Source organism: Purpureocillium takamizusanense, chromosome 3 (assembly GCF_022605165.1).
Source record: "Purpureocillium takamizusanense chromosome 3, complete sequence".
Lineage (NCBI taxonomy): Eukaryota > Fungi > Ascomycota > Sordariomycetes > Hypocreales > Ophiocordycipitaceae > Purpureocillium > Purpureocillium takamizusanense.
This window is the reverse complement of record NC_063070.1, coordinates 2,309,591-2,322,486: the sequence shown is the minus strand read 5'-3', so window position 1 is coordinate 2,322,486 and position 12,896 is coordinate 2,309,591. Positions and strand designations below refer to the sequence as shown.

General features: G+C 57.3%; 6 protein-coding genes across 6 annotated transcripts; 3 read left to right on the top strand and 3 right to left on the bottom strand.

Annotated features, from left to right (window-relative positions):
- Nucleotides 1-29: 29 nt before the first annotated feature.
- RPS14B (ribosomal 40S subunit protein S14B) lies at nt 30-1,172 on the top strand. Its single transcript, XM_047985503.1, has 4 exons — nt 30-149; nt 228-300; nt 398-558; nt 626-1,172. Exons 1-4 carry the CDS (start codon nt 86-88, stop codon nt 775-777), a joined length of 450 nt encoding a protein of 149 aa, XP_047841480.1. The 5' UTR covers nt 30-85; the 3' UTR covers nt 778-1,172.
- Nucleotides 1,061-4,978, bottom strand: rhp26 (DNA repair protein rhp26). Its single transcript, XM_047985502.1, has one exon. The coding sequence runs from the start codon at nt 4,620-4,622 to the stop codon at nt 1,158-1,160; it is 3,465 nt and encodes a 1,154-aa protein (XP_047841479.1). The 5' UTR covers nt 4,623-4,978; the 3' UTR covers nt 1,061-1,157.
- Nucleotides 4,979-5,431: 453 nt separating this feature from the next.
- On the bottom strand, nt 5,432-6,682 carry JDV02_004298 (uncharacterized protein; the record flags this gene model as incomplete). Its single annotated transcript, XM_047985501.1, has 1 exon — nt 5,432-6,682. The coding sequence occupies one exon, from the start codon at nt 6,680-6,682 to the stop codon at nt 5,432-5,434; it is 1,251 nt and encodes a 416-aa protein (XP_047841478.1).
- A 137-nt stretch (nt 6,683-6,819) lies between these two features.
- JDV02_004297 (uncharacterized protein) lies at nt 6,820-7,170 on the bottom strand (the record flags this gene model as incomplete). The annotated part of the gene is made up of 1 exon (XM_047985500.1): nt 6,820-7,170. The coding sequence occupies one exon, from the start codon at nt 7,168-7,170 to the stop codon at nt 6,820-6,822; it is 351 nt and encodes a 116-aa protein (XP_047841477.1).
- An 889-nt stretch (nt 7,171-8,059) lies between these two features.
- Nucleotides 8,060-11,724, top strand: HIR1 (HIR complex subunit). Its single transcript, XM_047985499.1, has 2 exons — nt 8,060-11,288; nt 11,342-11,724. Exons 1-2 carry the CDS (start codon nt 8,282-8,284, stop codon nt 11,446-11,448), a joined length of 3,114 nt encoding a protein of 1,037 aa, XP_047841476.1. The 5' UTR covers nt 8,060-8,281; the 3' UTR covers nt 11,449-11,724.
- A 672-nt stretch (nt 11,725-12,396) lies between these two features.
- JDV02_004295 (uncharacterized protein) lies at nt 12,397-12,792 on the top strand (the record flags this gene model as incomplete). The annotated part of the gene is made up of 1 exon (XM_047985498.1): nt 12,397-12,792. The coding sequence occupies one exon, from the start codon at nt 12,397-12,399 to the stop codon at nt 12,790-12,792; it is 396 nt and encodes a 131-aa protein (XP_047841475.1).
- Between the last annotated feature and the right edge of the window lie 104 nt (nt 12,793-12,896).

Here is a 12,896-nt window from a genome sequence, read left to right as displayed (position 1 = left end):
CAGCCCACCACGATATTTCCTGCCGAAGCGAGAGAGATTCTGCATTTCCAACGCCCAGGAACCAGACGTCGCCAAACCCTCCAAAATGCCCCCCAAGAAGGTCGCTGCCCCCAAGGAGAACATCTCCTTGGGCCCCTCCGTCCGCGATGGTATGTTGTTGCCGTACAAAGTCGCAAGCAGTGCGCACTTGAGGAAGAATTGGCGTGGCTGACCATTCTCTTTCGCAGGCGAGCTCGTCTTCGGCGTTGCCCGCATCTTCGCCTCCTTCAACGATACCTTCGTCCACATCACCGATCTCAGGTTCGTCCTGTCTTTTCCCACCGGCGAATTTGCGACGTGTCGCGTGTCGATCGCCGCAAGCTGAATAAGAGCTGCGATACTGACGGAGGTTGTGCAGTGGTCGCGAGACTATCACTCGTGTCACCGGTGGCATGAAGGTCAAGGCCGACCGTGACGAGTCCTCTCCTTATGCCGCCATGTTGGCTGCCCAGGACGTCGCCGCCCGCTGCAAGGAGCTCGGCATCAACGCTCTGCACATCAAGATCCGCGCCACTGGTGGTATGTTTCGACAGCCCCCAAACGCGAACAGCGCCCCGCGTAGCATGGAAGACTGACATGTTTGCAGGCAACGGCACCAAGACCCCCGGCCCCGGTGCTCAGTCCGCCCTCCGCGCCCTGGCCCGTGCCGGCATGAAGATCGGCCGCATCGAGGACGTTACCCCCACGCCCTCCGACTCTACCCGCAGAAAGGGTGGTCGCCGTGGTCGCCGTCTCTGAGCGCTCAGCGCTTGGTTTTGGTGTCACTGGACAGGGAGTGTCGGCTATCTGGTTTCTCTGTGGCGTTGCGAAAAACGAGGGGAACGGCATTTTACGCCTGGTCTCCATTCTCCGCTACTCTGCCGCCTCTAGCTTCGGCTGGCAGGCCTGGCATTGCGCAGGTAGATAGATATGAATTCGCCCGAAAGGCCTATAACAGTACTCCTTGCTCAGACGGCAAAATCCCAAAGTGACTTGTTTTTCACTAGTTGTCTGTGCGCGGGTCATGTAAAGAACGAGGGAGTCAGTCATATGCTTCGTCTATTGGGCATCTACCTGATCCGTACTCCACGCTATGGAAATGCAGAGTCACCCTTCAAGTCTTGAGCTTGCAGGCCAATCTACTTGGGTCCGGGCTTGAGCGTCCACATGCCTCTTCCCGCGCCACTGGCCTTGCTCATGACGGCCACTCGATTCAGCGCCGTCTTGAACTCATCACTTTGCTTCTGCCCAGGACAGTACGGGTTAAAGTGGTCAACGAGCATCTTGCTCGGCACCCGTCCGCCGTGCCTGTTGATGAAAGTCTTGATCATAGCCACAAAGTCCTTTGCCTTCAAACTGCGATCCACGCCAGGGGTCCCCAAGCGGGAGCTGCTGCCGCTCCCGCTGGCCATACCATCATTGAGCCCCTGCCGGTCCGCGAGGTTGCTCATGATGCCTGCTGAGCTTGGGCCTCCGCGACGACGGTTGGCACCTGGACGGCCGCCGGTCCCGACCTCGCCCGTCCAGGTCACGGTGCCAATGGGTACGTGCCGGGCCTCTTGGGCAGCCTGCCGCAAATGCGCTGCCGCTTGGCGGGCGACCTGATTGGCTTCCTGGCGGAGGACTCTGATGTCCGCTTTTGGCTTTTGGGGACCGTTGACAATTTGCTCGTGGTCGTACGCGCTGTTGACCGAGCGCGCAAAGATGCCTTCGAGCATGCGCCGCTCGTCATGTGCAGACTTGTCCTCCTTGTACTCCTCCATGCCGGCAACAAGCTTCATGCGCTCGAGCTCCTGCCGTTCTTCGTCACCAACCTTGTCCTTATTCTGTTTGTCCTTGCCATCTACATTGCCAATGTCAACCTCAGCGCCCTTGAACACCTCGCTTCGCTGTAAGGCCGGATCATCGCCAGGGTTGTAGCTGAATAGATCGTACAGGTCCGACAAGTCGTACGAGCTCCGCTGCTTCGGGTCTTTCAGAACCTTATTGGTCATGAACTGCTTGAAAATCTGCCGATGGTAGATCTTCTCTTCGATAGTGCCCTCAGTCATGAGACGATAGATTTTGACGGGCTTGTTCTGGCCCAAACGCCAGGCACGCTCCCGCGCCTGCAAGTCGGTAGATGGATTCCAGTCTGGGTCAAATATGATGATGCGATCTGCGCCCGTGAGATTCGTGCCGAGACCTCCCGTACGCGTCGTCATGAGAAAGACATGAATGTTGGGGTCAGAGTTGAATCTGTCGATCATAGGCTGCCGCTGGTCCACCGGTGTCTCTCCATCCATGCGAACATAAGTTATTCCGCACTCCCGCATGCACTTCTCAATGATGTTAAGCATAAGTTTCCCCTGGGAAAAGAGCAACATCTTGTGGCCGTTGGGTATCATGACCTTTTGAAGCAAGTCCTTGGTCAGCTGCAGCTTGGCGGAAAGCTTGGGACTCCCAAACGGGTAGCCAGCCTTGTTCTTCAGGCTCTTGTCCAGCAAGTCGGGGTGGTTGCAAATCTTGCGTAGGATATCGATGCCGTACAGCGACTGCCGTCTTCTGTTCAGAATAGCCGCGACCTCATCGGACTTGAGAAATGTCTCATACGCCTTCCGCTGGCCGTCCGTCAGCTTGCAAAAGAGAACCTGCTCCGTCTTCTCCGGGAGGTCTGCAGCAACGTCAACTTTCAGTCGCTGCAGTAGGTACTCGCTGATGGTCTCCTTCAGTGCCTCGGCGCATTTTTCAGCTGTCATGACTTGAAGGTTCGACGCGTTCGCGTATCCGCCCTGCCGAATAGGTATCTCAAACTGGGTGCGGAAGTTGACGAGGGTTCCCAGCCGCATGGGGTAGATGAAGTCGAAAAGCGACCACAGCTCCGTCAAGTTGTTTTGCACCGGCGTTCCGGACAAAATAACCCGATTCGGCGTGCTGAGCTCCTTGCATGTCACCGTGATCTCAGCGTTGGGGTTTCGAATTTTATGGCCTTCATCAAGCACGGCGTACTCCCATTCGATGGGGAGCAATTCGTCGGCGTACGTCTGGAGGCCAGTGTACGTCGTGACAAGCACATGGCCTTTGTTGACAACATTCTTGACGATGCGCCTCGCCGCGCCCTGAGATTTTGTCGCGATAGGCCGATAGTGTTCGACGTCGTAGTCATCTTCCAGCCTGGCGTTCATCATCCCACTTCCAGAGGAGTGCAGAATCGAAACTCGCAACGGCGGCCACCATCGGTGGAATTCACTTACCCACTGCCGAAGCAGGGTAGCAGGGGCGACCACAATGACCGGCCTGTTGAGTTTCTTGCTGTAGTGAAGCGCTGCAATGAACGCAATCAGCTGCACCGTTTTGCCGAGACCCATCTCGTCGCCAATGATGCCGCCGACCCTCTGCTTGTAGAGTTCGGCAAGCCACTGGACACCAGTCTTCTGGTACCCAAATAATGAGGGATGAATGTCGCCAGGCATTTTCAAATCATCATCGAAAATTTGGTCAGGATGATCAGGGGATGGCTTGAACCACTCCTCTTCGTCGCCCTCCGTTACGGCATCATCCAGTGCCGCTTGATGACGCCTGGCCAGCCTGGCACGACTCCGCCGAGAGACCCAATCCTTGAGCCGCCTCTGGTAATGTGCCTCGTTGCCATCATCTATCTTGCTGAGATCAATTTTCTCTTGCTCCAGTGCTTTGGCCTTAACCGCGCGCTTCCGCTGCTCGTTTCGCACAAGGTCATCCTCGGTTCCCTGCTGCCAGATAGCAGCATCAGCGGACTCGGAGCCTGAAGACTCTTCGGGTTGAAAATCTGCCGACGGGCTTCGCTCCCTCTCGATTCTCTGCTTCTTCCGCGGTCGAAGAGAGAACTCGCTTTCCGCTGCGGAAGGTGAGGGGTGCTTCCTTTCAGGCTCGGCTTCGTCCTTGAAGCCCGGACGCCTTAGCAGCTGGTGCGAGGTCGGGCCTTCGACATCTTCGGCATATTGCTCAGCAGCAGCCTCCTCCTCAGCATCGAGGATCGTATCAGCCAATTGTCCTTCCAACCCTTCAGGCCGCGCGCCGCCAATCTTAGCAAAGGGAGTGATCTTGCCGGTCCGTATGAGATATTCGCGGTGGCTCTCTCCAGGCAATTTTTTCGACTTGGGCTGATTTGAAGTCTCGAGCGGGTCCTCCTGGTGTCGCTTGTCTATACGTGCCTGAAAGTCAGAAATGTCGCTGATTGCGCGACGGAGCTCTTCTTCGATTCTGACAATTTCCTTCTGAATGGTGCGCGACTGGTATGGGTTTCCTGCGACCTTCTCCAGTCTCTTCTTCTCCTTGTCGAGCTGTAGCTGTAAGCGCTGCTGCAATGCATCCAACTTGGCGATCCGGTGCTGGTCCTTCTTATCCTCGGCTTCCATCAGCGCCGCGTTGGCTTGTATCGTGATGTCACGCTCGAGCTCATCCTGGTCTCTCACGGTACCGGTAAGATTCCGCAGCGCATCTTCCTCGGTCATTACAGCTGGTGCAGACTCATCTGGCGCACTACTTTCGTTTCTGATGTCCTCGGCGGCGGCAACCATTTTGTCGACCAAGGCGAGGTGATCCTCGCCGGAACTCCTCTCTTGCTGGTTCTGGTCAGGCGCCATGCTGCGCAGCTTTTGGGTCACAGAGGGCACCGAGGGAAACCTTTCGAGGCGAGGTGTGCCCTTCCGGTCGATGCCTGTCTCAAGAGATCACGCCTTCGCGCCTTGTTGCATTTTGCCCGCGATGTCGTCAAGTGTGATTCTATATGGCGACGAACAATCACACACTGCTCACCATGCGCAGGCAGCCCCCAGCGGCGAGGGCTCCAGCGACAGAGGAGTACGCGGCTTGCGACGAGAGACGGATTTATCGGTGACGCGTGAAAGATCTCGTAGGCCTCGTTTCGTGATGCAAGTGGGTGGGTGGCAAGAAAATGAAGGTGGAAGTTGTTCGATAATTCTTTGCCGTGACTTTCAAGGTGGAAGTGACTGCCTTAGAAGCCCAGGTAATGACGATGATTAATGGGGCGGCCGGTGGCAAAGCGCACGCCGTGATTGGCATGCTAACAATAGCGAACGACCCACTTCGATGAGGGCTATAACGGGAAAATAGAAAAGTCACCTACCCGGCACTGTAGCTTGATAAATTGGCATTAACAGGTTTCCCCCAGGACAAGCCCAACACCGGCGTATCTGTCAGGTTGCGAACTTTGTTTTACCGTATATATTTGGCTATCGTTGTTTTCTAGTCACATGCCACTTCTCTACCAGTTAGGCCAGCTATGGCAGGACTGCCCCTGCCAGCCTTGATTAACCTAACACACATATGAAGTTGTGGTCTTGGACTCGTGACAGTCTCGATCGACTGAGTATCGCATACCACAAAGGTACCAGCCACATCGTGGGAGGACACGGCAGCTCTCCCCCGCAACTTAGTTTGCCCGCGGAAGGACGGTGGGCTGGTCCAAGTCCTTCAGATCGGCACCATACCGGCTTATGCGCTTCTTGAAGACACTCGCCTCGTCGCCGAGTCCTATGGCCTTAGCAAAGTTTATCCAGCCCATGCGTACGTCTCGCGTAGCCAGCTCGTATATCTCGCAGAGCTTCGCGGCGTACTCGGCGTCCGGTCCCGATGCAATCGCGAAGATTCGCCTAACTACGTTGACCCAGGAGGAGACGTAGTCCACGTCGAAGCTTGCCTCCGGGTAACGAAACTCGGCGGTGCCAAACTTGGATAGGGCAAGTGCGCATTTGCCGCCACCACCACCGCCGACCTTTGGCACGCGCAGTCTCTCTGCAAGGCTTTTACAATCAGGCGCCGAAAGGATTGCGCATACAGCCTGGAAGGTGTGGATCTCATCAGGGCACCGGCTTTTCGACCCGTGAAGCGTTCGGCGGAGCTCAACCACCTCGTACAGGTAGGTCGCGCATAGGCCGGCTGATGGGACGGGATTCTTGGCTATGTCAGAGTCTGAGCTTATGAGCCGCGCGTGCGCTGCGTTCGAGCGACCGGAATGGCATACTCGGAGCAACAATGGGCGCTCTAATAAGAATATTAGGGCAGTCAACCGCCGGGCCACGACAATGTCCAGCTCCGCATCCGGTGGGCTGATATGAACGTGAAGGCCGCACTCCGAATTGAGCCAGATCTTGACCTCGTTTTGGACGCCGGCGAGCGCCTTTCTGAGCGTGGGCAGACCACCGTCGAGCTCTTGCTGGTCAGAGAGAATTGGGCTTGTGATTTCTGTAGAATACCATCGATAGCCGGCTGGGACAGTGATGCTGCGTTCATTGACGACGCTTACGATACTTGCTTCATGAGTTACGAACCAATAGTTGAACTGCTCTTCCTTGACGCTGCCACTAGCTGAGACTGGATTCCAGATACGCAATTCCCTCTTGCCGCGGACAGGCACGACTCGGTCGGGGCGGTCGGCGTGGTCGGGGTCGTCAGGCATGGCGTCCGTGTCACCCATGCGGGCAGTGGGCAGGCCGATGCCGGCAAGGACGGCGGAAATGGCCTTTTGGCAGGCCTTGTTGCCATATATGTCATTTGTGCCGACAAAGGCGTTGGAGCTATCTGGCCAACGATCATCCTTGGGTTTCACTCGCTTGGCGCCTGATTCATGGTCGTGGAAGGCCACCATGAATTCAAGCTCGATGCCGATACGACAGCGCGACATGACGGGGTTGTAGAGCGAGCTAAGAAATAGTGTATTGGAATCAGAGGATGTGTGATGCCTCATTTCGGTGCAATATAGCTGTGAAGCGCGAGCAACCTGGTAATTGGGAAGAGAAACCGAATGCAACCGCAATTTCTTTATAGAAACGTGCTTGCCATGGCAGTGACGCAGCCGTTTGGAACGATGAATAAAGGAAGGTCAGCAAGCGAGCTCATATCATCTTGTGTCTTACCGGCGGTGGGCAAACTGCGAAGCAAAACGACGGGTGATTCACCACCGCTGTGCGTCTGGTCTTTGTGAGGTGCGACTTTGGACTGCTTGAGCTTCAAGTGGCACTCGACATGGCAAAATTCGGTGAAAAAGGACCATAGAGGCACTCTAGATAGTGCGCTGGGCGTGGGTGTAAAGTGATGAACGAGTGAAACCGCGAACAAGCCGTCCGAGAGCCTTGGAAGTGACGCAACCAACCTCCAGAGCATCCCATCCATAAAGATCTGAAGGCTATCATGATACAAGTACCACAAGACGATGACCACACGTACAATACGCGTGGTACCAACGCTCTGGCAACTGCTTTGTTATGGGTCGAGTCGGATAGAAGATGTGTCTCTGTATCACACTCGCAGTTTTGCGTCTGTCCGATGGCAATCGCGCAGCGCAACATCTGTGCGAGGGGCAAAGGATGGAGACCAGGATGGGCGAGTCTTTTGACTTGAGCTATCTAAACAAGCGTGCGAGCAGGTGGTCCCTAATCGAACGGGGGTCTTTGAGGCGATGTGATCATGATGCAGGATGCCACGTTGGTGTCGAAGATGGATAGAGCTTCTTCTCCGCCCATGACCTGAGCATCTGGTGACCTGGTCTGCCGGCATACGAGCTGCAAGGGCGCCGTGACGGGCAATCAATGCAATCGGGCTAGGATGTTGAAATGCCCTCACGCCTGCTGTTGGCATTGGAACTGGCATTGGGCATTGGCCACCCGGTCCTCTTTGTTCGTTGTTGGCGAGCCCCTCCCTGCTTGGGTTGGGGGTCTCATTCCCTTGAATAATTTCAGGTGACAGCGCAGCTGCGGCCCTCAACAGGCCAACCAGGCCCGGGCGCGAGTTGTTGACCTGACGTCGTGCTGTGACGGTGGAAGGTGGGCGGGCGTCCGTCCCCCTGGCAGCAACGGCAACGGCAGTGGCAGCTGCTGCACCGGCGGGACCACCAGTCAGCCCACCCCAGGGAATAGAGTGGAGGGAAGCCTGGGGCACGCCAGACGGTCTGGTCTGGCGTGGCAGGCCCCGCTACCTGCCCAGGTAAGGTACCTTGCCTCCAGACAGGGGAGGCAGGCTTGGCAGGTACCTGCTTTGTCGGTGGTCATTAAAACCGCCGCCGCGCCGCCGCAGCAGGGGAACATTGGAAGTAGAGCAGGAGCAGAAGCAGTAGCAGCTGCACGCGGCGCGCGCGCCACGGACTATCGCGTCTCGTCTGGCCCACCCAAAATTGACGGCACCCAGCAGCTCCCACCATCATCACCGGCTTCATCAGCAGCCATCGACACGGCCACCGCCCCATGAAGCACTGGCTCGAATCGCTGCTGCCGCCGCCGCCCCCGAGATGCATATAATCAAGCCATCGTGGCTGAGCCACAGCGGCGAGCAAAAGGACTTTGAGGTGTACAGCTGCCACGTCTCCCCGGATGGCAAGCGCCTGGCCACAGCCGGCGGCGACGGCCATGTGCGCATCTGGTCCACCGAGTCCATCTACAACGCCAACGATGCATCCTACACCAAGCCCCGTCAGCTCTGCCACATGAGCCATCACCTCGGCACCATCCACTCCGTGCGCTTCTCTCCCAATGGCCGCTACCTCGCCAGCGGCGCCGACGACAAACTCATCTGCGTCTACCATCTCGACAAGTCGGCGCCTGCCACCACCGCCGCCTTTGGCACAAACGAGCCGCCCCCCGTCGAGAACTGGAAGACGTACAAGCGCCTGATTGGCCACGAGAATGATGTTCAAGACCTCGCCTGGTCTCCCGACTCGTCGCTTCTCATCTCCGTCGGCCTCGACTCCAAGGTAGTCGTCTGGTCCGGACACACCTTCGAGAAGCTCAAGTCGATACCCGCGCACCAGAGCCACGTCAAGGGCATCACCTTTGACCCGGCCAACAAGTTCTTTGCGACAGCAAGCGACGACCGCACCATCAAGATCTTTCGATTCACCCCGCCCGCTCCCAATGCGACGCAACACGACATGGTTAACAACTTCGTCCTCGAGGCCACCATCAGCTCGCCGTTCAAGAGCTCTCCTCTTACCACATACTTTCGACGATGCTCTTGGTCGCCCGACGGGAATCACATCGCTGCTGCGAATGCGGTCAACGGGCCTGTCAGCTCGGTCGCAATTATCGAGCGCACGCGCTGGGACAGCGAGATCAATCTGATCGGACATGAGGCTCCCACCGAGGTCTGCATGTTCTCCCCTCGTCTGTTCCATACAGTCAAGCCGGAGCAGAACGGCGTAGCCAATGGCCACGGCGGCCAGCTTGTTACGGTCATCGCGTCTGCCGGCCAGGACAAGACGCTCAGTATATGGAACACCAACACGTCTCGTCCCGTGGTCATCCTGCAGGACCTGACGGGGAAGTCGATAGTCGATATTGCATGGACACCCGATGGTCAGTCCTTGTACGCCTGCAGCCTCGATGGGGGGATCGTGGCCGTCAAATTTGACGAGGGCGAGCTCGGCTGGGTAGCTCAGACAGAGGAAAACGTGAAGGCACTGCAAAAGTATGGCGCATCGAGGAAAGGCATGGGAATTGCCGAGGATGTGGATGGTCTCATGCTCGAGTCGCATAGCAAGGCCGGAGAGTCAAGAGCCGTCGAGTCGAGGATGGGCGCGTTGATGGGAGACTTTCAATCCGACACCAAGGAATCGACTCCGGCGACGAATGGTACCAAGTCGGGCACACCCTCAGCCAAGCCCGCACCGGCTGCCAACGGCGACGGCGACGCGCAAAAGCCGGCAGAGGAAGGCGCGGATAAGACCGCAGAGCGCGTGAAGGAGCTCAAATCGAGGGTGACGGTTGGCAAGGATGGCAAGAAGAGGGTTGCCCCGCTGCTTGTCTCTTCCTCGGGAACGGGCGAGTCATCATTACCACAAACGCAGCTGGTAGGCTCAACGACTCACAAGGCGACACAAAACGACGCGCCGCAAACAGTACTCGACATGACGAAGCCGTTCGATGGACTGCCGACGGGCGGTATTACATCTATGCTGCTTGGCAACAAGAGGAAAGTTGCCCTAGTAGACGGCGAGGAGGAGGAAGAAGTGATATCAAAGCGAGCGGCGACGGGACCGACGCCCATCGTCACCGATGGCCCGAACGGCGTCGAACCTGCGACGCTCACGTCTGTCCGAAGCGGAGTCGTCCCGACGCCAGAGTTTTTGCGACCGGCGGTTCTCAATCCAGCTATATCCTTTGCCCAAGTCCGACTGGCTGTGCCCAAGATCCGATCTCATATTCTCCGACCTCTGGACCGCGGCATCCTGCAACCCGACACCTCTCTGGACGATGCATCGAAGAGCCCTGAGAACATCATCATGGAAGCGAAGAACGACCCCAGCCCCCGAGACCCATCACACGTTCTCGTCACGAAACGGGGTGCGTTGGTGTGGCAGGAGTGGCTGCCGAGGGCCATTATCCTGGTCACGGCCAACAAGAACTTCTGGGCCGTGGCTTGCGAGGATGGATCGATACACGTCTGGAGTCCTGCTGGACGACGACTGCTCAATCCCATAATACTCGAGTCGCAGCCTGTGATCTTTGAATGCCGCAACCACTGGTTGCTCTGCATTACCGCCGTCGGCCTGGCACACGTTTGGGATCTCAAGACACAGTCGGCGCCTAGTCCACCAGTGTCTCTCGGCCCTATCCTCGACATCGCATCGACGTCTCTAAACCAACACAGCGCTACGCAAGGCCCTGGCGTGACTTCGGCTCACCTCAACTCGACAGGTCATATTGTCGTTACGCTGAGCAACGGCGATGGTTTCTACTACGCCAGAGAAATGTATACCTGGCAGCGTTTGAGTGAAGCCTGGTGGGCCGTAGGCTCGCAGTACTGGAACTCCAACGACTCGTCCATTTCGGCACTCCAGTCGACTGCGGTCGGGCCTGCGGAGGGCAAGCTCAAAAGGGCAGACGGTGCAACTGTGTCGTCCGGCATCATTCCATTCTTGGAGCGGCATACGACCAATGAGTTTCTGCTCAAGGGCCGGGCGTACGCCCTGCAGCGCATCATCAAGACCGTCATCCAGCGGAAGGAAGCCGAGGAGCTTGAGAGCACAATCAGCATCGCGCATCTGGAGAATCGGGTCGCAGGTGCCCTACAGCTTGAGGCGAAGGAAGAGTTCCGGCTATACCTCTTCATGTACGCAAAGCGACTCGGAGCGGAAGGCACGCGCACCAAGGTGGAGGAGCTGCTCAACAGCTTGATGGGAGGCATCCTCCGCGATAAGACAGATGACAAGGAACTAGGGCGAGGCTGGTACAGCAAGGGCGGCGAAATATGCGGCTGGGACCGCAAAGAGTTGCTTAAGGGTGTGGTTCTGATCCTTGGTATGACGCTCACCGCTCCCCTAACACTTCGCTTTGCTGACTCCGAGTTCTAGGCAAATTCCGAGAATTGCAGCGATTGACTTCGCAGTACGCGAGGGTCTTGGACCTTGACCTCGAGGACGGCACCGTCGATGTCGACTCCATGGACGTGGAAGCGTGATGACGCGCTTCAATCCAGCTCCACGGTCAGCCCGCTACAAAGCTGGGCTCCGACAAGGAAGCTATGAATGTACTGTATCTTGTAGACGGGGAAAGGGGCTCGGGACTGCGCCTGAAGGCGGTCGTATGGCGTTTGGGAGGTCAATTGAGGCTCTGGCGCAGCGGCGACGGCGTTTCTGGACGGCGGGAGACCTTGGGAAACGGGACTGCGAAGTTTTAGGCGACGTACTGGCACTGTTTGTTACATACTTATTGAGGTTTATGCCTTGCAGCAAAGGCCGAGAGCCATGGAGAGCCATGTCTTCTGTGCTGCTGGGACGTGGCGGGCCAGCAGTGAGGTCGAGCTGAACGGATGTCGTCTGGTGTTGCTCCGCCAGGCAGAGCCCTGAGCAGACTCTCGGCAATGGTCGCCCGGTTCCTACCTAGTAGGCTGTCCCGCCCGGCATGGGGCACCTGCTCGCGGTGCTGATGAAGTGTATTGTTGAGCACCGTTCACGCACGCGTGCCCCCATCTTCGGTAGGGCTGTTGACCCGAATGATCTCCAGCATTGGCAGCGCTCCTTCCTCCTACGCGGTTCTAGCACGTGCCTCTCTGCCCACCTCCATCTTCCTCCCCCCTTTGCGTGTGGCAGAATTCTCCTCTTTCATCCGCTCGTCCCTTTCCCATTCTATTCTTCTCTATATACAGCCCCTTGATTCCATACCTTCTTGCTCATTGACTGCCCACGACATCAGTGAGAACGGCTCGTTGGACCTCTCTTTTCCTGCCCTGCCGCCACACCATTCACTTCTCTAAATTTCTTGTTGATTTGACATCGGCAACTTGAACCGTCACCTTTTCTTCCTCTTCATAGAACTTTGCCTGAGCATCTCCGGCGCCGCTCCTTTCGCGTTTGCACCTCCAGCTCCAAGCCCACTGACGCCCTCACTTCTCTGGCCAGGCGGCAGCATGACACCCGGAGCACTTGGCCGACCTTCTGTCAATTTTCGGCTCCCACGCTCGGTCTGGTTTTGTTTCTGGATCCAGCTGCTGCTGTTCGCCAACACGGTGGCCTGCGAATGTCTTTACACTGAGAATGCTCCACGCGCCGTCTTTGTTGCATTGGCGCAGGAATACGACCTTGATCCCGTGCTGTCCTCGATTCACCATCTTGAAGACAACTTCAACAAGCGCTACCAATATGGATGGGTCTTCTTCAGCACTGCTCCCCTGAGCGATGAGTTTCGCCGACGGACATCAAATGCCACCGGCGCTGCTTGCATGTACGAGGTCGTCCAGGACGGCGACTTAAAAACCCCGGGACGTGTCCCTGACGCCTTGGCTGAAGCTCAGTCCGCTGGATAGGATCACGGACCAGCTGTCACAGGTGGCGACGACGGGCGAGACGCGCCCCTCCCTGGTCGACTTCGCCGTTGGAAGGCGGGGCACTTTGCCAACGAGAGGCGCCT

Excerpts from the sequence above, each read along its gene's own strand:
- RPS14B (XM_047985503.1), top strand. The coding sequence starts at position 86 with ATGCCCCCCAAGAAGGTCGCTGCCCCCAAGGAGAACATCTCCTTGGGC. Across the intron at positions 150-227 it reads GGGCCCCTCCGTCCGCGATG|GCGAGCTCGTCTTCGGCGTT; the intron begins GTATGTTGTTGC and ends TCTCTTTCGCAG. Across the intron at positions 559-625 it reads CAAGATCCGCGCCACTGGTG|GCAACGGCACCAAGACCCCC; the intron begins GTATGTTTCGAC and ends ACATGTTTGCAG.
- rhp26 (XM_047985502.1), bottom strand. The coding sequence starts at position 4,622 with ATGGCGCCTGACCAGAACCAGCAAGAGAGGAGTTCCGGCGAGGATCAC.
- HIR1 (XM_047985499.1), top strand. The coding sequence starts at position 8,282 with ATGCATATAATCAAGCCATCGTGGCTGAGCCACAGCGGCGAGCAAAAG. Across the intron at positions 11,289-11,341 it reads GGGTGTGGTTCTGATCCTTG|GCAAATTCCGAGAATTGCAG; the intron begins GTATGACGCTCA and ends TCCGAGTTCTAG.